Source organism: Panicum virgatum, chromosome 9N (assembly GCF_016808335.1).
Source record: "Panicum virgatum strain AP13 chromosome 9N, P.virgatum_v5, whole genome shotgun sequence".
NCBI lineage: Eukaryota > Viridiplantae > Streptophyta > Magnoliopsida > Poales > Poaceae > Panicum > Panicum virgatum.
In genome coordinates this window covers 52,801,646-52,824,678 of record NC_053153.1, presented here as the reverse complement: position 1 = coordinate 52,824,678, position 23,033 = coordinate 52,801,646, and the positions used below count along the sequence as shown (strand labels likewise).

Sequence of the window (23,033 nt, the reverse complement as noted above, 5' to 3'; positions counted from 1 at the left end):
GACATCAATATGCTTTGTCCTTTCATGAAACATCTGATCTTTAGTAAGGCAAATAGCACTTTGACTGTCACAGAATAGATCAATGCAAGAACCAACTCCACACAGCTCAGTAAACAAACCTTTCAGCCAAACTGCCTCCTTGCACGCTTCAGCAATAGCCATATATTCTGCTTCTGTGGTAGACATAGCAACAACAGGCTGCAAAGTAGCCTTCCAACTCACAGCACAACTGCTAACAGTGAACACATAACCTGTGAGTGACCTGCGCCTATCCAAATCAGCAGCATAATCTGAATCCACATAACCAATGAGTCCCTGATCAGTTCTCCCAAACTTCAAACAAGAATCTGCTGTTCCTCTGAGGTACCTGAAAATCCACTGAACTGCCTTCCAGTGTTCTTTACCAGGATTAGACATGTATCTGCTAACCAAACTCATAGCATATGATAAATCTGGGCGAGAGCAAACCATGGCATACATCAAAGAACCAACAGCACTAGAATATGGGACTTTTGACATGTATTCAACATCCTCCTCAGAACTAGGGCACTGAGCAGCTGACAATTTAAAGTGAGGTGCAATAGGAGTACTAACTGGCTTTGAATCATGCATATTGAAACGCTGAAGAACCTTGTTAATGTAATTATGCTGACTAAGAAATAATAAACCAGATTTTCTGTCTCTAGTAATCTCCATACCTAGAATTTTCTTAGCAACACCAAGATCCTTCATATCAAATTCACTACTCAACAATTTCTTTACTGTAGTGATTTCTTTTCTGCTCTTGGCAGCAATAAGCATGTCATCAACATATAACAGCAAGTATATAGGTGATTCCTCAACAATCTTAATGTAAACACAGCTATCATATTCAGATCTTTTAAAACCATGTAACAACATAAATGAATCAAACCTCTTATACCACTGACGAGGAGACTGTTTCAAACCATACAATGATTTCTTTAATTTGCAAACATAATTCTCTTTGCTTGGCACTATGAATCCTTCTGGCTGATCCATGTAAATTTCCTCCTCAAGCTCTCCATGTAAAAATGCAGTCTTCACATCTAACTGCTCAAGCTCAAGATCATGCATAGCAACAATACTAAAGAAAGTCCGAATTGAGCTATGCTTCACAACTGGAGAGAACACATCATTATAGTCAACACCAGGAATCTGACTGAAACCTTTTGCAACTAACCTTGCCTTAAATCTTGGAGGCTCACTAGAAGACAAACCCTCCTTTCTCTTGAAGACCCATTTGCAGCGAACAGTCTTCTTTTTCTCAGGCAAGCTTACAATCTCCCATGTGCCATTCTTCTCAAGAGACTGCATCTCCTCATGCATAGCTGAGATCCACTTCTCCTTATCAACTGAATCAATGGCTTCAGAATATGTTGCTGGCTCACTAGCATCCTCCACCTGTTCAGCACAACTCAAAGCATAATAAGTCAGATTACACTCCTCAATTAAACGGTTTGGAGGTCCACAACTCCTCTTTGATCTGCGAAGAGCAATAGGTAAATCTACATCCTCCTCATGCTGCAAATCAGACTGTGAAACTGGAGGTGAGTGCTGAACAGTATCAGGAACACTATCTGAAACATCATTACCAACAACTTCATTTTCCTGGTCATCCATAAGCTCCACCTGCACACTAACTTGTGACTGCAATTTCTCAACTAAAGCATCATCTGTGGACAAACTGTCAGTAAACATCACAGATTCATTGAAAACAACACTTCTGCTCATAAAAGTCTTTCTAGTTTCAGGATTCCACAATTTATATCCTTTGACTCCCGAACCATAACCAAGAAACAGACATTTAATAGCTCTAGGCTCTAATTTTCCATTATCAACATGAGCATAAGCAGTGCAGCAAAAAACTCTCAAGTGTGAATAATCTGCAGGTGTACCAGACCATACCTCAATAGGAGTCTTCTTGTTGAGTGGAATAGAAGGCGATCTGTTGATCAAATAACATGTTGTATTAGCAGCCTCAGCCCAAAAACGCTTGTTCATATGGGCATTGGACAGCATGCAACGAGCCTTCGAGATGATAGTCCTGTTCATACGCTCGGCCACACCATTCTGCTGAGGAGTGTATGGTATGGTGTGATGCCTAACAATGCCTTCTTTTCTGCAATAATCATCAAAAGCATCCGAACAGAACTCTCCACCATTATCAGTTCGAAGCACCTTGACCTTCTTCTCAGTTTGCCTTTCTATCATAACTTTCCATTCTATAAAAGCAGCAAAAGTATCATCTTTGCTTTTCAGAAAATAAGGCCAGACTCTTCTAGAGTAATCATCAATAATGGTAAGCATATAACGAGCACCACCATATGAAGGCTTACGTGAAGGACCCCACAAATCAGCATGAACATAATCAAGTATACCTTTTGTGGTATGAACAGAGGTATTGAATTTGACCCTCTTATGCTTACCAAATACACAATGCTCACAGAACTTCTTGCCACTCAGAATGCAGCCATCCAGCAGGTTTCTCTTCATCAATTCTGCCATACCGAGTTCACTCATGTGTCCAAGACGCATATGCCAAAAGTCAGTCTTACTAGGTTCAGCATTAGCAACATTAGCAGCAGAAACAGAACCATGCAAAGTACAACCTCTGAGAACATATAAATTTGAAGGATTGAGATCACCCAGCAAACATACAAGAGAACCTTTAGATACCTTCACAACTCCACCTGAACCGGTGTATTTGAGTCCTTCTTTATCAAGTGTGCTCAACGAGATCAGATTTCTTTTCATCCCTGGTATGTGCCTTACATTCTTCAGTATGCGAATCATGCCATCATGGATCTTGATTTGAACAGAGCCAATGCCAATAATCTCACACGGGTTATCATCTCCCATGCGCACAAAATCACCGTTCTGCAAAGACTCATAGGAACTGAACCAATCTCTATTAGTGCAGATATGAAAAGAACATGCAGAATCAAGAATCCACTCATCATGACCAGCAACACAACCAGCAAAGACAACCAAACAATCTGACTCAGAGTTTTCACCAGCAGAAGCAACACTAGCCTTACCATCAGATTTATTTTTCTTCTTCTCCTTATTCTGCAATTTCCAGCAATTCTCAATCATATGAGATTTCTTCTTGCAATACTTACAGAATTTCTTCTTGGGACCTTTGGACTGGGAGCGGCCTCTACCGTCATTGCTCTTGCCATGATCGTTGTTATCACTTGAGGATCTTTGCTCTGATCTGCCTCTGACATGCAAAGCGTCGCCCCTAGAGGACGAGCCATCTGTCTGCACCATGCCTTTCATCTTCTCCTTAGACTGGAGTGCCTCACAAACTTCCGCAAGGGTTAGTTCATCACGGCTTAATAGTATGGTGTCACGGAAACTTGCATAAGAACTTGGCAAAGAGCATAATAAAAGAAGACCTAAGTCCTCATCTTCATACTTAACCTCCATCGACCCTAGGTCAGCAACGATCTCCTTGAAGACAGATAGGTGACCCATCACCGAATCACCCTCCTGCATCTTAAGCGTGTACAGCTTCAACTTCATATGCAATTTACTGGTAAGATCCTTCGACATGCAGATCGATTCCAGTTTTAGCCACAATTCTGCAGCAGTCTTTTCCTGCAGCACTTCTTGTAGAATATCATTAGATAGATGAAGCTGAATAAGAGAAAGAGCCTTACGGTCCTTGCGCTTCTCCTCATCGGTCCACTCATCCTTCTTTTTCTTCCCGAATTTTTCCAGTGCCTCATCAAGATCATTGGTTTGTGCCAGAATAGCTCTCATCTTGACTTGCCACAGCGAGAACCTTGTCTTGTAGTCCAACATCGGTAGATCATACTTCATCGACGCCATCACGAAACCCAAACTTGAAACCACGGCTCTGATACCACTTGTTAGGAGCGACGGCGAACAAAACGATGAAAAATAGAAAGATCAAACCGCAGAAAGACACGAAGATTTAACGTGGAAAACCCCTCCAATGCGAAGGGTAAAAACCACGGGCGCCAGCCAGCAAGAACTTCACTATATCGGGTGTTTGTGTACAACGCCTAGCGGCGGCTTACAAGAGGAATAATATGATTGATATTCTCCGGTGAAGCCTATGGGTTAGATATATAGGAGAGTCACGTGGTCTCCTCAACTTCTACTAGCAATGTGGGATTAAAAGTTTGCACCACATGGGCCTTAATGGGCCAAGCCCAAATTCCAACACTCTCCCATCAGAATTTGGATCACAATATAACAGACGCTGCCGCTCTGGTGCTCGCCGTAGCCATCACACAAAGGAAGGAGAGGGGAGGAGCGGAGAAGGAGAATAGGGAGAGGAGACGGAAGCACCGGGCCAAGACGCCGCCACGACGAGGAGGAGGGCGTGTCCCCACCGCATCGCGAGCCGAACGAGCTAGAACACCGCCACTGTACCTGGCTCCCCGCGAGGAGGAAGACGCCATGCCAGTGCCCGAGCGCCGCCATCTAGACAGTGCCTGTACCTCGACACCGTCGTTGCCGTGCGTCCTGGATGGCAACAACTCGCCACGGTCGCACCTCGCCGCTGCCCTGAGCCCGTCGTCCTTGAGTCCTTAGTGTCGGCCCTGCTCTGCCGTCGTTCCTCCCCTGGGCTGCTAGCGTCCGCCGATGAGCTTTCTGTAGCAAGCCATAGACCACCCATCCCGTGTTCTTGCAGGAGCCCGCCCTCGCCCAATCCTGCAGCCGTCGATCATGCCGCAGCCTTGGCTTCCCAGGTGCTCACACGCCCGTGCCGGCCGGCCAAGCCCAAAGGCCTTGCCTTTAGCCACGATCGAGCCAAACCGAGCCCAAGCCACCCTATCGCAGCCACATCGTGCGCGGTCACCACTGACGCCGCAACGAAATTGCTGTTCAACACAAGGCGAGCCCTTTCGGGCATTTCGCCGAGCACTCCGCACGCGGGCACGAGCCGTGTCAAACCCGAGTGAAAGGACCTGCCTTAACTGCCTTTCCCAAGCCAACGCCCTTGGCCTTACCCTAGTCGTGGTGTCGCCTCTGCTCGCCCTATTCCACTGACGCCCATGCCCCTATCGAGCCGTGTGCCTCGCTCTACCGAGGCCTTGGCTGTCGTCTTGCCTTGGCCTTGCACACTAAACCGCCGTCGTTTCGAACTTGCCCTGTTGCACCGCATCTCGACTTCCAAAGCGTTCGCGCCTGAACTAAGTCGTGGCCATGCCGGGCTACGGTGATCGTGCGTGCACTGACCAGCCAGGCTGCCCTGTCGAGCCGCGCTGCGCCTCGGCCATGTCAAGCGCCTGCACATGCATGAGCTCGGCACCGCCCAAGGCGATGCCTTACCCCGCAGCTAAGGAGCCATCGCCGTGCCGCAAGCCTCGGCCTTGTCGAGCTTTCGCGCACGCGTGCGCACCAAGCGCCGACTAAAGGCAGCGCCTTGCCAGCTCCGTCCTCACACCGCAGCTTCGCCATCACCTTGCCTTGGTCATGGTCGTGCCAAGCCGAGTCGTCTTACCCTGTCCTAACCCTTGCCTTCTTGTTTCCTCCTCACCTTTCCGGTCGTCGTCGCCGAGCACTCGCCCTGACCTGCACCCGCATTGGGCCCTTGGACGTTTGTCGGACACACGCCACCCCAGCGTTGTTGTGCCCCGCACGCTAGTGCGCCATGGCCACGCCGTGTCCACGATGATTGTGCGTGCGACACGGCCGTGCCACAGCCTTGGCAACGCCAAGAACCTGTGCACATACGAGCCTCCGCTCCGCCGCCGTCTTGCTGTCGCGGCTCCACCCTTGCCACCTTAACCCTAGGGGCGAATCCAGCAACCAAGTCAAGAGGGGGCTCACTCTCCATTCTCTTCTTTTTTTCTTCCCTTCTCTTCTTCTTCCTCTCCCTTTCTTCTTGATTCTTTTGTCCCAAAAATGGAGGGGGGTTTAGGAGGGTATCCATGGATCTTAGGAAGGTAGGGGGAGCTTGATCCCCCTAGCCCCCATGTAGATCCGCCCCTGCTTAACCTTGCTCGTCGTCGACACCGAACCCCTGCGAGCATTCGGTCGAGCGCCTCACGTGCGCCTCACAAACGGGGCGCACACACACACTTGATGGCGCCACACCCAATCAGAACCTAGGCAGAGCAGATCCCGCTGAGACCGACAAGAGGGCCCTGCCTAACAGAGAGAGGAAGGAGACGCTTACATGTGGACCCGAGCCATCATTGCGAGAGAAAGGAAGCAGAGAAGAAAAGAAGAAAAGAGGAGGGAAGTAGGCTGCAGCCCAGACACCCGCCTAACCCGACCCGGCCCTTGGAGCCAAGACAGGCCGAGTTGTTGGGCCAAGCTGAGCCGACCCAGTTTCCCCTTTTCTACCCATTTAAGCCCTAGTGCAGAGTCTCCTTTACCTTTTTTCCATAACCATCCTAACCCATGGGTCCCACCGGTCAGCCTCACCGTGTGACTGACCAGCGGGCTCCACTGAACCGTGGACCCCCAGCCCACCGTTGACCATTGACCTGGTCAATATTGACCACTCAATGTTGATGTCAGCAGGGCCCACTACTGACGTCAGCAAGGCTGACCCCACCTAGTGACGTCATGTTGGCGTAATGCTGATATCAGCATGCCATGAGGCACACCCAGATTCTGCCATGTGCCACCCCTGTGTATTTTTTTGATAATCGCTTATCAATTTCAAGAAATGATTTAACCTTAGAAATTTTATAATAAATTAATCGAACCTCCGAAAATTATGAAACAAGATTCATAATTCTTCTAAAATCATGATCTACCCGTTAGAGTAGGTTATGTTGTGATTTGAATCTTATTCGAGTATATTTGTGTGCTTTTGCACTTTGCCCCCTATGTTTAAACGTAAGCATAATTAGGTCCCTACAAGAAGAAACTGATCGACGTCTCGGAGCCCAAAAGATCAGAAGGACTTCTCAGACGCTCAGAAGACTTAGGTGGACTTCCCCGACACCGAGGAGATCCAGAAGGATGTCCCAGACGACCAAAAGTCCCTGGGAGCTCAGGAAGACTACGGGGAGTTGCCAGGCTCACGCCCATCTTTGATCTTGGATTCCAATAGATATCGCATGCTAGTCACTCTACCACTTTACTTATTGTTATACTGTATTGAATCTGCATGGCCTACTTTATTGCCTATTCCTTGACTGCCTACTCTACCATTTATGAATGGTTGAGATATCTTGCCTGCTTGCATGTGCATTTATGGAAACCGTGATATATTCTTGGTGTGAGTGGAGATACTTCTTGAGGAGTTGGTGGCTAGGATATTTAGCGGGAGTGAGCAAATTAACCCGGTCATTTGATTGGGTGCTTGGGGCATGTGTTTGGCACGCCCTTCGAGTACCTGTTGTGGGTACAAGTCTTCCCTTTGGGGAAAGCCGATCCTTCATGGACCATTGCGGTGGAGACGCACAAGAGACGAAGATGCTCGCTTCGGCAAGTAAGGACTGAGTTAGCTGGACCTGGTGAAGAAACTATGTCGAACGTGCACACCACTTATCCTTTATGAGGGGGGATCCGGTCCGAGCTAGCTACGCGCGGCACCAATCCTGCAGGAGGATAGAGTATTAGTGCAGGGGAGGTCCAGTATTGGCGTGAAGGGGTACTGTTCCTTACGAGCCCCGACACAGCAAGGAGAGGATTCATAGTCCCGGGACGACCTCTCGCGGAAGGACGCGCCCAGACTCGGGAAAGCAGGATGGTGGCTGTAGCCATTAGTTTCGTGACAGTAGACCGGTGCCTCGGAGTTAGCCGGAGTTGCTCCCGGTTGGCCTCGGGGTGAGTGGGTACAGGTGTACAACCCCTGCAGGATGAAAACTATATATATAGCTGCGTACTCGGCCATGTACAAATCTTGATCCAACTTCACTAATTAGAGTAGTGTTACTTGACTTCTACCTCCTCCTTTAAGATGTTTTCCCTGCTGGTGCGCAGTTGAGGTGCGAGGAGAGGGAGTTCTCGCACCGACTTGGTGGGTTACAAATATCGGAAGGTGTGTGTAGACCGGGAGTTCGGGTGCCGGAATCGCCTGGGTCTGGAGGGTTGGATGATATATTTGTGTTGCTGCTTGCGCATAGAAAACCTCTGCCTTCTCTCGGAATTATTTTATATCCATAGTATAGTCCACTTAAAGCTTGCATACGGATGGTGACATGATCCTATCCCGTCCTTGGGGATAGCTTGGTAGATGCAGGATCCAACTTGAACATCAAGCTAGACGTCAATGAACGAAGCTAAGGATGGTTCATGCTACGCTCAAATCTTGCTTGTGGAGAAGTGATCATAAAAGATGGCACAGAAGCTTAGCTACCGCTTCTGCTTTCTGTTTGTTTTTTTAGCCCAAGGCGCTTGTACCCAGAAACTCGTATTACAATCCTTTTGAGTGTGCATTAAATAAACCCTTGTAATAATTTTATCGAGAAGTATGATTGTGATATGTAATTGAAATGAGTTCTATATTTGATAGCTACTGATTCAGGGACTATCACGATGATATAGGGAGTCGGGTTCTCCTTTTAGAACCCGATTCGTTTCAGCCTTCCCCATGCTCCGTGCCTCTCCAGCCTCCATGATCCGCGCGCGTGCTCCGGCCGCCTCCACCTGCGCCACCAACGCCGAGGCAGCCGGCACTTCCCCGCACACGCTCATGGTCGGGGGCGTCTAATGTCTTCGGCTCTAAGTGATGGGTAGTTTCTCCAGGCATTTTGCATTCCTAGCATCTCCGCCTCCTACAAACTTACTTGACTTTATGAGATTCAGCTCCTCTTTTGAATCTGGACTAACAGTTTCAAGAATTTGCCTTTGATAAGGAATGGAGTAGCTGATGCAAAGACTAAATGCAGTACAGAGTTCTAAACTACCAAATTTCACAAGATTTTATAGTAGGTCTGGAATTGGTCCAGTTGATCTAAAGATTTATGGTAGGTCTGGAATTGGTCTGGTCAATCTAATTGTTTCTGAATTTGATCCATGATTTTATTGATTCTTTCTGGTTCTGGTTTTGAGAAAATTGGCATCAGGCTACATCTGTATGCATGCATGCCGCAGCTAACAATACAAAATTACATTTAAAATATTGCTTGACCAGTTGCAATGCACTTACATGCGCGTACCTGAAGACTAATATGAATATTACCTTGACTTCATCTTAAGATCCGCCAAGAGATGGATGATGCTTCTGTGGCATCTTGTTCCCTTGTGCCCCATATGAAAGTATTGCATTTCAAACTGAAACACCACGTCCTGAAGACCTTTTCTCCTGCCTGGCATGCGACATCCGATGTAACCAATACGCTGCTGACTGTGCATTATTAGCAGGGAATTATAATTATTTTTTGCTTCATTTTCTGTGGTCACATGACAAGAAAATTATTTATTGGTAGCCATGTCTTTGATATATTTCTTTGCATTCCAGGATGCTGCAATTCAAGTAATGATGTCGATTGCATATCATCAGTTAATCACATGAGGCATTCTATATTTTGAGGGGCTTTGTCCTATGTTGCAAGATAATCAACACTATATTTTTGGCTGGGATTACATCAGCATCTCTTTTCCAGAAAATTTTGTTTGACTCTCACTATAAAGGAATCATATTTTGCCCTTTTAAGCAGTTTATAATTTCTGAAGTGTGCAAAATATATGTGTTATTTGTTGTTACTTTAACATTAATGTGCTATACGATTAGTTTGAAATTTAGTTGTTACCGCTTCTACTATCAATAATTTTGACATGCTACGATTTCTTAGGAATCTTTCTCTATGGTGCTGGTATGCAGGTCTGCTGTGACCTTACAAGGTTATCATTAGCTTGTTGATTCAAGCTGTTGCGACCTTACAAAAAATACCTCTGCTGAGTTTGCACTGCATCCTTCTCCTTCCAAACTTGGTATAATTTCAGGCCCATGCAGCCCGTGCGACCGCACACGGTCCCCAAAATATAATAAGTATACTAGGTATAGTTATATAGCAGATCTTGTTTTAATTATCTTTTGGCCCAATACAAAGCAAACTGTAGCTCAAATATGTCATAGAAGAGGAAATATGTCGCTCGATTTGTCTTTCGATCGAATCCGCAGACCGCAGTGCAATCTTTTCCGCTTCCACCGTAACCGCTCGCCAGGCACGACACGAGTCGTGACGCCTGCACTTCCACCTTCTGCACTTCACTGGGCACTAGCAGGCCGCAGCGACGGCACTAGGGCCCAGTTCATACTTTCGCACGGGGCCTCCGGATTTGCCAGTACGGCAATGTTGAATGCTGAGGGGCTTCCAAGCTTCCATTTTAGATTCCATAACATATTTTCTGAAAAATGACTGTATGTTGGATTGCAGTGGCTTCCAAACTCAATAAGACGGAGAACTAGAAAGGTTTACAACAAGACCTTTTTTGAATTTTTGTTCCCTAGATAGCATGTAGGTATTTATACCTTCAAGAACTAGATATATGGAACCTTTTATTTCTTCTTTGGTAATGAAGATTTCATGTTTCGAACCTGAAGAGGTTAATCTCAGATAACCATGTGTGTGGTTACGTTGCTTCCATACAGGTAAGCCCAATGTGCTTAATTTGCATTTTACCTCTGCTAGACCTATAGTGATTTCTTACCTATAGTGATTGTACTCATGATGTTTGCACGCTTATTTTTTATTTTCATACACATCTTGCAGAGAAATTTAGAGACACTATTTAAGAAAGGAGAAGGTTGAATGCTATCATGTATGAAGAATTGTTCACCGAGGAAATGGGTCGATTGTAGCCTTGCGGGTTCAAGGTTGATCGAGGTGAAGTAGGTGTAAACTCGCCTACCACAATTTGCCTGACTCCCTGTAAAAGTTCATGAACCGATAATTTTGTGAACATGGCTTAGGCTATGTATTCAAGTTATCATGATATTTGAAATTATGTTCGAGGAGTGCAGTGTTTGCATTGTTTCTCAAACACTCCAAAGTATTTGATACTATAATATCTACAAATACTCCCTCCATATAGGAAATAGAAGACGTTTAGGACAGCAATGCGGTCTCCAAAGCATAACTTTGACTCTTACTTTTATAAAAATATTTGTTAAAAAGTGATATATGTATATTTTCATGAAAGTGCTTTTGAAGACGAATCTATTCATATGGCTTTCATTTTTTCAAACTCAATAACTTAAAAGTTATTCAAAATTTATATTCTCAATGTTTGACCCAAACCCTGTCCAAAATTACATTCTTTTCCTATATTGAGGGAGTATATGTACATTGTATTAGAACGATATCAATTGTTACACCTGTAGCTATATTGACGATTGCTATACCTATAGCAACGCAAGGGCACGAATCTAGTGAAAAGTAAGGAGGACATAGCATATTTAATATTTAGAAACACCTTTCCTCAATCAAATTGCATGTATGATGTTACATTGGGATGAAAAACTGTAAAAACAACTGAATAACCCCCTGCAAACTGATGATGAGTGATACCTCTAACTGAATTTATATGGTTATATACCCACCCTGCTCCTAATTAAGTATACTTACAACCTACTCTTTAAAAATCCAGCAACTGCATGTCGCTATAGTACTACTGCTTTTTTTCTACCTTTCCATGCCAAACCACAGGGTTAATGCACGTTTTCCTAATTATCATCACACCAAAAATCAAGCCCTGGCCCAACCAAATAGTGCTACGCCTCACCAGTTAGTAGCTGCCCTTAGTAGTTACAGGCACAGATGCCTTCCCAAGAAATGGTCAGATGTTTTCCATGAAGAAAAGGTAAATTCCAGATACTTTAACAATAACTAACAAACATTAACATTGTAGATATTTCAAGAGAAATGCCGAATACAGAAACAAGAAAGCAAATGCAGATAGGCTGATAACACGAAACAATATGCATGGTATGTACTCTGTACAATTGTACATCTCTCTCTAAGCATATAATCATAAGTTCTGATCATTCAACTCTGATGTATTCTAAAAGGACGACTGGTCAATCATGATTGCAGATCCTGGTCTTCAGTGAGCAAAGTATTCGCAAGGGCTTAATGATGACCAGCATATATGTTACAGGAACTTCCAGCATGTCTGATCAGCCATCTCAATCTTCTCTGGAGAATGATGCGTGCATAATATGCCAGGTCCCATTCCTTCACTATAATCAATTACTTTCTTGTACTGGCAATGAATTTCAGCTGTTTAAAACAATGAATCAACTAGCTATCTGCCCCATGTTTCAGATGACCATAACAGCTTCTGGGCATTACCTGAGGTGATGGAAATATGCATAACATTATATTGTGGCATTGTTAGTAGGGGGCATCCAATGGTGAAATCAAATCAAATCGATCATTATCTAAATCACTTCATGAGTTATGTACTATGTACTACTGATCACCTCCTATGCCGCAATAGATTCAGGGTTAGGTTTCCTCGTGTTTAGTTGTTTACTGGATCCAAGTGATACAATGCATCCAAATACATATATTTTTTCCTGACCGGATGAATTGCACCCCTAGGTGTACATACCCAGTAAAGACAGGAAAGGAGGCTATATGGATTTGATATGAAAGGAGACCAATGAATTAAAGTGATACACAAGCAAACTGTTATAATGTACAAGGTGGATCTGCCTGATTTCAGAGTTCAAAGTTCACAATTGCAACCAATCCAAGGGAACGAACACAGATGCACAAATACTTCCAACCCAAACCAGCAATTCAGCCTTCGTGTGCCTTTCTGTAGTATGCTTTGTATTCCTGTAACAACCAGAAAACAAGCAACTGCTTATCAACGCTAGAGGACAAACAAAGAACAGGGTGCAACACATACAATGGTACAAATTTGAGCCAGGAACTATTACTTGGGCTCATTTATAGGCAGGTCTGGTCAAGATTTACTGTTATATATGATGTGGAAGTGCATTGTCTGGCGATAAGAGCTTATGCTTACCTTCAATTGACCAGTCATCAGCTTGTACTGCCCAGGTCAAAGTCCATTGTGTAATCATACTCAATAGTTGGTATGACTGATGCTATGAATTTCAAAAATATGAAAAGGTACCTGTTCAGAAGAGGTGGCAGACGTTAGAAACTGGCAAAGAGGGGGTTAATGCTTTCATCAACTGTGCCTTAAAAAATGGTTATCAACATAAAGAGTATTACTTGTCAACTTCAGGTTCACCTCCTCGAGACATAAGAACATCAATTATCTTTTTCATCACAGCTGCATGCTTGCATGGGTGAACCGAAGCATGCTTTCCTGCTAACAAGTGAGGATGGTCTTCAATAGTCACCTGTGCCAAAATATTGTGTTATGTCATAGCATCTAGGCAGTCTGTACTGCAATCCAATAGAAGACAACTCATAGTCACAAAGTTCCTGGGTCGACCGGGTCAAGGAACGGGGTCGAGGGTCGAGGGTCGTCACTTTATAAAATTGTGGTACGAAGGGGGTATACCTCTATGGAACGATAAATTATTATGTGGAATGCGACCCTGATTCATCGGGGTCGATATCTTCGGGTCCATGTGTCTTTATAAAAACAAAAACTATATATGTGCTACTAATGAAGAAATTAATCTGCCCAAGCATATAAGAAACGTATAAAAGAGTACATTTAGACCATGCTACACGTATTCAGCTCATTTTCTAACAAAAACCACATCAATCCACTGTCCTTAACCTCCTTATCCCAATTAAATCTGCAAACAATGGGGCTGCGACCCCTTTCAAACCGGGACGCGATCCAACCTTGAATGGGACACTGATCCTCTTCGACCCCGACCCTCGAATCGGAACGGCGTTCCCGGGTCGTGGGACGAGGCATCGACCCCGAATCCTGTGACCATGAGACAACTTCGTTGTTTCACTGGTGCAAAAAAAAAAGGACCTGCTTGTGACTCTAAATAATCATCTCGAATGATATGTCATGCATAGCTGCCTTAAAATCCATGAAGCAATCCTACGAGTTCAACTTTTTGCTGCTTCTGACTCAATAATCACAGTTGTGCTCATTTTTCATATGCTGATATCAATGTTTACAATAAGATTGCGAGTCTCAAACCTCCTTTGCTAATTTAGTGCCCTACTTATCATGGAACCATCAATTAATATGTTCAACTTTCACATAGCACTGGTGTGTTCTCAGGAAATTAGATTACCTGATACAAAATTACCAGCCCTTTTGTGACTGGTCCCCATTAGCATCATTAATTCTATCAGCCTAATGTTTACCCTGGCTAGCTAAATCATTTATTGGGTTAAAAATTTCCTACTAGCTATCTCTCCTAAATTTCCATGTGTCCTAAATGCTTTGACTCATCTTGATGTAACCTTTCTGTGGTCTTATCTTTTTTTTTCTCAAACACTGCAGGAGAGCTGCGTGTCATTTTATTAAGAAGAGGGAAAAAAATACAAGGAGAGGCTGACATGCTTACAGCCTACTCCCAAACACACCCAATTACAGACACCACACACACTAGAAACCTCGACCGCGACAAACATTACCCTGGAATGGCTCAAGTGTCCAGGGTATGCAACCTGATGAGCAGTACATGGAGTGCTGAAGCACCAGATAAGCACCAAGAACTGCTCTCATTACCCACCTCTTGAAAACTTTTGTGGTCTTATCATTTATGATAGGAGCAACGTTCTTTTGTTGAATTTGCAAGTTTTGTTCATTTTCGTTGTGCATAGATTTGTATATGGAAATAATTATTTATGTACATAGGATTAGTTTGTTCAAGATTTATTAACACTGTGCTTCCAGATGATTTTCAGAACCAAAAGCCTCAAGGTCCTGTGACCTCAACTTTGTAGTTTAATTTGATTCGATTTCTTACAGTTCCCCATGGAGAATTCTTCCGTTCAGAATAAAAATGTAGATATGTCACCAGCATGGAAACATACATTTTTGTTTCAATAACAAAGCTATCTATCTTACATTTCGTGTAAATTATATTTATTTTAATGCTTTACTTCTAGGGTTAGTGTTGTTTATCATTCTGAATTCCAATTCAGGATATCCTTATGATTTGTGCAGGGATAATCCATAATTCTTTCTGTTGACAACAGTAACACACAGCTAGAATTTGAACACATTTCTGATGACAACAGTAAGTAACACACAGCTAAAAATTTGAACACATTGACATAGCCTGCAATAAATTTGTTCCAATTTCCATGGGCTCATACAGTCGAACCTCTGTTGATCGGTGCATGTAATTATGTTTGCTGCGACAGCCTACAACTCTACAAAACTCTCGCCTCTTCAAATTCAATTTCTGATATCAATATGTAAATACCAGTGTGGAACTATCTAATAAATGTATCAAATGAATCATTGTTGATGTCTAAGACATGAAGTATGTGTTATTTTTTTACCATCTCCCATGTTCTCAAGGTGCACGCAGAAAAGCCGCGGGAACCATCCTAGTACAACATGCTGCACAATGAATAGCTGAAAGTTGTGTACCCTGTGACCAACTGGCCTATAACATTGAATTGTTCTTTTCTTCTGACCATATAGCTCAATTATCAACACCTTATCAGCATTAAGAATATTGCTTATTGATATGGTACAAATTCTCTCTTATCTTGTCTACGCATTCCATTTGATATGTTCGCCTATTGATATGGTACAAATTCTCTCTTATCTTGTCTACGCATTCCATTTGATATGTTCAGAGTACCAAAAGTATGAATGGCGAAAAAAATTACCGTTTTCCCTGCATGGTCTTTGCTGATATCTTCAAGCACAAGTTCAGGCTTTAGTGGCATTCTCGACTGTGATGGCAAACAAATTAAACTAATCAAGTCCAGCTGCCGTAAGTAAGGCCACAGTAACTACATGCAAGAAATGTACGAAATTTACCTCATCATATCCAGTCAGCCAGATACGTGGAGTTTGGTAGTATTTGTCATACCTACAATAGGATAATTGTTAACATGTTTTCCAATTCAAACGTGGTACATATGAAGTCAATAGTGCTTTTCACCAACAAATACAACTAATTGGTAAATACAATCTTCAATAATCAACAGTTACAAAAGTTAAAGGCAGCAGCTATTAACTAGTTTAATGACTTGTTGGTTGCAAATGTTTTTCAAATCAGATGTGCATTATGGGAAGTTACTAATTATAACTCATCAGGCACCGCACCAAGTATGCAGTTTGTATAAATTGAAGTGTCAAAAGTGAAAAGACCCAAGTATTCAAAATCTAGAACTTCACTGGTACAAACCAGAACATTATGCATTTGAGATAACTGCTACACGCATGTCTACACACATGTAATCGATGAAAGACTTCGTATTCATCTCACTATACACAATACACCAATCATAGTATGGTTGGACTCTACTGAAAAGAAGAATTATCCCAGCACTGTAGACAAGATAAAAAGAACTTACGTTATGCTAACATCATATGTTCTGGTACGAAGAATATTGTCATCTTCGGGCTCTTCAGCGACAAAGTATGACGGCTCAGCAGCAACCTGCAATAAGAACAGAAAGAAAGACAAAGCTGGAATCAGAAACTTCATCAGCTTTTCTTGGCCATGCCTAAGATAGAGAACTGTGATCTTCCTACCAAATTATCCCCTGTGTCTTCATAAGTGTCCATGTCAGGTATATCTTCCTCCTCTTCTTCCTTCTTACCACCGCTAAAGTAGGTGGGAATAGACTTGATTCCATCATATTTCCCTATGTCCAATGTATCCATTGAGGGTATGTCTTCCTCCTCATCTGGCTTTGATGCTAGACATTATCAATGGACAAAAAGAAAGATTAGATCATATATAATCCAAACAAGGCACAGCTGAGCAGCATTGATGAGAATATTTACCTTGCACGCCATGTGTTGCGAGCCAGCCTTCACCGTCCTCATCATCATCGAGAACCAACTCGGCTCCAGCTGCATCATACTCTTCTTCGACCTTGATGGCACGTCTTAAACAAGGCACTGGGAGCAACACAAAATTCAGAATTCTGAAGGCATGAATTCCCAATGAGTGACAAGCTTTAAACAGTCTACCCCTATTTTTTCTCAGTTCCCGTGTTTATTTTTCAAGTACTCCAGGATTTTCCCTAAACTAGCATGTTTGATCCCATCAACTGCATCAGGATTAGGTAAAGAAATCTACCAACTTTACCCAGCAATAATGTGCATTCTGCAATTCACCAAAATTCAATCTACGCAGATTGGGAAATAGATGGGAGCCGAATCATGACTCAATTCAGTACTAGCAGCATACCGTTGCGGGTGACGAGGAACTGCTTATCGGCGGGGAGATACGACTTCCGCTTGCTTGGGTCGCCCGCTTCCCTGCGAACGCACGCACAACCCAAGCACCCACCAGATCAATCAGCCAACCAGCCAATCAGACACCATCCGAATCAGTTGAAGAGGGAGGTAGCACGAGGGGAGAGGAGCGGAGGACGCACCAGGACCAGGTGGGGCACTTGGCGACGAGGTTGTCGCCGGTGAGGATGAACTCGGGTACGGAGAGGACGCCCTTCTCGAGGAAGGCTGAGACGGTGCGCGGGCCCGTGACCCGCTCCACCGTGCCCTTGTAGAGCTCGTACACCTTGTGCTTCACCTGCATCGCCGCTCCCCCTTCTCCCTCCCCTCGCGGCAAGGCGCCCGGACCAGTTCGTGTGGCTTCCTTCCTCTCGACGCCTCGACGGAGACGAAAGGGGAAAGCGAGACGAAAGAGTTTGCTTGCGCCGATGACGGCACCCGAGATGCTTGATACGCTACGCCGTGGAGCAGTTTCGTTCGATTGCGGCGACACGTCTGGATGGGCCGCGTTGGGCCCGGCTTAAAGGTTATCGGCACTACCAAAGCCCAGGTTGCGCTGGCCTGCCAAAAGCACGCCTGTACGAGCTTCTTAGGCCTAAAGAATAATCGGGCTTTAGGCCCAAGAAGCAAGAAGCTCATGACTAATAAGGGATCCACACTGTTCACGGCAAATTTAGAAAATTCCCGGGAGTTTTCAGTAATTTAGCTCGGAAATTTTATGAGAAAGCCCTTTAGTGTTTCCTGTAACTACATTAATAATAAGCTCTGAACTGGAATTATATGTTTTAGCTCTTTCCTTTAACTGAAATTACATTGTGATGTTTACCTCATGTAAACTAACATTTAGGTACCTGTGTTGCCTGTTTGGCCTGGACTTGTTCAAGATGGTTGCCCCCATGACCAACCCAACCGAATAAGGTGTACCATTATCATTATTTTTACATTTCAAATTAATTTCTATCTTGCGTTTATATTCACAACTCACTTTAATTAGGCCATAAGGGAGAGAATGCCTACAATGCTCGAGTAAAACAACTTAGCTAGCTTACTTAGACCATAAAGGCTGGGAATGCCGCCCAAACATTTAGTTACACTGAATTATATGCAAAACACATTTTACATGTTTGCCTTGTTTGTTTTATCACACAAAAATAGTGTTTGAAACTTTTCATATTTGCCATACACAAGATAGTGTTTTTTCTTTAAAGAAAAGGTTTACTTAGGAGAATGATTCAGCTCAATGGTATTAAAAATTTAGCTTGGTATATTCTTATAACAATAAAGAACGAATAATATTTAAACAAAACTGACTAGAAAGAAATTATATTCCACCTATCTACCAGCAGCAGCAACCCAATAAGAGCATGAGCTGAAAACATTTAACTGCTGTGTGCATTTCGTTCCAATAGAATATCATGGATGAGGTGCACGGCTGAACAGAAATATCAATTTCAGAGTTCGGTGAAGAATTTGTCAGCAGCTTGATATCTCTCGTTTGTGTTTCCTCACTACTACAAAAACGTTGATTTGTCCCGGTTGGGAAACCGCTGTTGTCCCGGTTTCCCAACCGGGAACGCCTGTCCGGGACAAAAGGGGGTGCCCTTTTGTCCCGGTTGTGGCAACCGGGACAAAAGAGGACCTTTTGTCCCGGTTGGTAACACCAACCGGGACAAAAGGTGCAGCCAGCGCCCACGTGGCTGGCGCACCCTTTTGTCCCGGTTGGTGTTACCAACCGGGACAAAAGGTCTCTTTTATTTTTCATGTTTTTCTTTTCTCGATTCTTTTTCTATTTCAATTATACTTTTGCATTTCAATTAAACTTATGTATTGGAATTCAGTGTGTATGATCTCCACTAATATATACATATATATATAGTTACTTATATAATATTTGTCCTAGATAGTTTTCATATATAAATTAATTCACTTATATATATATGTATACACATATCTATACATGTGAATTCCTTTACATATGAAAATGTCTAGGACCAATATTATATAAATATATATATATACACATATATATTATTGGAGTGCTTATATATATAATACATACATACTCCATCATATTTGCATAGGTATATTCGTTCTTAATTACATAGTAGAATTTGCCTTTTGGAAATTTAATACATACATACATACTCATAAATAGAAATTTAATACATAGACACACATATATATTTACATAGTTATATTCGTTCTTAATTACATATATACGCGTATATTGTCATATTTACTGTGATTGTCAATATTAGATATTCCATCATAGTAGAATTCGCCTTTTGGATCGAGGACTTGCTCAACAATAAATCCGGAGAATTGTTCTTGAATCGCCATAACCTTTTCCTCCGGTATGAGTTTATCGCGCATCTCCCCGACCTATGGAAAAAGGGGATAATTAATTTCGACTAATTAAAATACGAGTTCAAATATTAACAAGTTTTTTTACTTACTTCCTCCTCCCAATCTGTCCAGCCCTTTGGAGGACCTACCAGACCATGGATGTTCTCGCATACATAGTATGCGCACAATACAGTGCCTGGTTTCTGCCTCATACACTTTAAGAGAGAAGAAATTATCAGGTATTTACATGAATATATAATAAAACTAATGAATCGTGCAACGAATCATCCAAGCGCGTACCGGAAAATCTGTCTTGATCTTCAATTCCTTGTCAAATTTGCCTGGATGATTTTTAGCGAATTCTTTCCAAACCCTGTGCATGATTAGAACAATTATAGTCAAGTAACAAAGTGATTCAAATTATCAGTCACCGACGGAAGTAGTGGTAGATTTACTTTTTCATCATGTTAAGAAGATTTTCGTATTGTTCTGGAGGTCTCCTCAATGAGTCCATAACCACGAGTAGGCTCTTCTCGGGAATTATGACAATTAGGATCCAGTGTTCACTGCAAGATTATACGGAGGCAGTTCTTGGTAGTTAAGGTTTAAACAATTCGATTACAGAATAGAAAGAGTTAGACGGAAGGAATCACTCACGCAAAGTTGTAAGGAAACAATATCATTTGCTTGTTGTGATAAACGCTTATGTACTTGAACAACATTTGGAATATCTCATCGGTATTGTCGCGTAGAAGCCTCCAATTACAAGTAATTGGGTCGATGAAGCCGAGGTGAGAGTATCCCTTTCTTCTGCAAGTATGTATCTCCATTCTACATGATACCGAATAAATCAAGAGATCAGTATGTTGAGATCATGCAAAACAATACGTAAGGAGAGTAAAATACTTACAGAACCCACAAGGCGACCATAGAGATGTCGAGGGCCTCCTGATGGAATAGTTGGTAAATTTCTTCCCAGTTTATCCATAGAATGGCCTCCCCCCGTAAGAAATCATCATCTTTAATCTTTGCGCCCTGCATGAAGATGCAATCGGCCATCGCACGCATGTAGTGCTGGTGCAGCTTATACATTTGCGTTGGAAGCACAGACACTACTTCGGGGGGTACAAGAGTTTTGCCGATCTCAAACGTCCATTTGACGACCACATCGGCCTTTGGAATATCTTCTCCCCCTGCAATCTGAGCGGCCGTCAGGTTTGATTCTTTCAGAAATGTAACAAAGTCTTGTTCTTGCGTCGTCTGTCCCACTACGAGAGGCTCTATTGATTGTTTCTTTTGGGCTCCGAGCTGTGGAACGTCGGACGACGACGACTTTGATTGTCTCTTCTTTTTCTCAGTAGTTTTGATAATTGTGCGTTCGTAGTCTGAAGGGGGGTCTCTCGGAATGAATTTTCTCTTATTTGCTTCGCACATTCCCTTAAAAAATTTCAAATCTATCGGATTTATCACTTTCTCGGGCTCCGGCTTCGGCTTCGGCTTGAAGTGCTCTTTAACTCTTTCTTGAGTTATCCGATCGCATTCTTCAAGGCTCATGTCCCAGGGTTTAATAGGAGCCTCCTTGGTTTTCTTCTTCTTTTCCTTCTTCTTTGGAGGCTCCCTAGCCGGTGCAGCTACCTTCTTTGCCGGCGGCCGTTTCTGCTTCTTTGCCGGCGGCGGAGGGGGTGACCATGGAGGCGACGGTGACGCTTGAGTGTTCATCGGCGCATGAGATGATGGTGATGGAGAATGTGCCGGTGAACCTTGCCGAGACAGTGCTGCCCTTGGGGAGTTTTGCGGAGATGCCGGTCTTGGAGAGGCATGCTGAGATGCCGGTCTTGGTGTTTGATCATCCGACTTTAGGACAATGTAGCGCTTATCCCATAGGATGTAGCCATGAATGGCTTCTGCTAGTGTCCTCTCCCCATCGCCTCCAGGAATATCAAGCTCGAGCGTCTCCCAACCCTGGCACACCTGCTCCACGCCAACTCTTGTGTATCTAGGCGGAATTTGCTGCCCGTGGTACACGTCGCCTGGTTCGGTTGGCATGGCGGTACCGTACGCAACAGTGAACATTAAGTTCTTAACGGCAGTCTGCAGGTCACAAGGTGTCCGGTGGGTGATCTCATCCACTGGAAATCGCTGCGGGGCCGACGCTTCAACTGCGGCCTGGATCCCCGTGGGCTCGGCAGCGGCGACGTCTGTGGAAGCGCAGCTACTTTTCCGCTGAGACAGGTGATCGGCTGCGACACTAGGCTCTGGAGGCAACGTTTGCGCTTGCTGTTGCTGGCTCATTGCTACGGCCACTTGGCGTTGTACCTCTTCCTCCAGTCTTTGATCGTGTGACATGAGCCGTTCCTCTAGCCTTCGCAGGTGCTCCCGCTCATCATTCTTCTTCTTTGCCGGCTTCTATATGAATCAATGTAATCCCTGAACCCATACTTCCACGGAACCACGCCTTTGCCTCTTGTGCGGCCCGGATGCTCTGGATTCCCAAGGGCGTAAGTCAGCTCGTCCCTCTCTCTATCTGGCTGGAATGTTCCCTCGGCCGCTGCTTGTATGGCCTCCTGTAGTCTCTGGGCTGCTCGCTGGATGTTTGGCCCATAGATGCAGTCACCAGTCATTGGGTCCAAGCTTCCCCCGTGACCATAAAACCAGGTCCTTGACCTTTCAGGCCAGTTCATGGTCGCAGGTCGGATGCCTCTGTCAAGCAGATCCTGCTCCATCTTCTCCCATTTGGGTACTGCAAGCTTGTAGCCTCCTTGGCCTAGAGTGTGATGGTACACTTTCTTCGAGGCGTTGTCTTTGGCCTTCTGCACCTTTTGAAGCCCAAGCTCTGAAGACTTGTATTCCACAAATGCATCCCAGTGACCCCTGAGCTTTTCGAGCTCGCCGGTAAATACGGGTGTGGTCCCGGTCTTGATATATTTCTTCGTCAAAATTTTCTTGAATGATCGCAGTTGTTTGGCCATCTTACTCAGGGTCCAGCGCTTGCATATCTCTTCGGATTCAGCTGGAACCGTGAGTTTTTCTTAAGCTCCCGCCAGCACCATTCTTTTTCTCTTTCGGGTACCGCATCCCGTTCCTCGCTTGGATTGGAAGCTTTCCAGAGCTTGAAGCTGATCGGGATGTGGTCCCTGACAATACATCCGGATTGTCTTATGAATTTTTTGGCGGCAGCTTCTGGAGCGATCGGTTCGCCATCTGGACCAACTTCCGTTATAATGAACCGCCCTTCCAGTTTTTTTGTTGGGCCTCGCTTCGTCTTTTTCTGCTGCGACGATGATCCAGACGGCTATAAAAAAACATTCATAGTATTCATATAGATTCAGATGAAAATATGATTGTCACTACAAATAATTATAGTTGTGATATGTACATTAGCACTTTGT

The 23,033-nt window shown here is 43.9% G+C and overlaps 1 protein-coding gene across 1 annotated transcript; it reads right to left on the bottom strand.

Moving 5' to 3' along the window:
- Positions 1–12,323: 12,323 nt before the first annotated feature.
- Positions 12,324–17,731, bottom strand: LOC120688195 (autophagy-related protein 3-like). Its single transcript, XM_039970383.1, has 10 exons — positions 17,442–17,731; positions 17,252–17,322; positions 16,843–16,959; positions 16,588–16,754; positions 16,407–16,492; positions 15,868–15,919; positions 15,714–15,779; positions 13,158–13,288; positions 12,946–13,056; positions 12,324–12,752 (listed from the first exon to the last, which is right to left on the bottom strand). Exons 1-9 carry the CDS (start codon positions 17,600–17,602, stop codon positions 12,963–12,965), a joined length of 945 nt encoding a protein of 314 aa, XP_039826317.1. The 5' UTR covers positions 17,603–17,731; the 3' UTR covers positions 12,324–12,752; positions 12,946–12,962.
- Positions 17,732–23,033: the final 5,302 nt, after the last annotated feature.

What these genes read in the sequence shown, in the direction of transcription:
- LOC120688195 (XM_039970383.1), bottom strand. Translation starts at nt 17,602, where the DNA reads ATGCAGGTGAAGCACAAGGTGTACGAGCTCTACAAGGGCACGGTGGAG. An exon ending in GTTCCTCGTCACCCGCAACG is followed by an intron (nt 16,960 to 17,251) that starts GTATGCTGCTAG and finishes TGTTGCTCCCAG; the next exon opens with TGCCTTGTTTAAGACGTGCC. An exon ending in GGTGAACCTGAAGTTGACAA is followed by an intron (nt 13,057 to 13,157) that starts GTAATACTCTTT and finishes TCTTCTGAACAG; the next exon opens with GTACCTTTTCATATTTTTGA.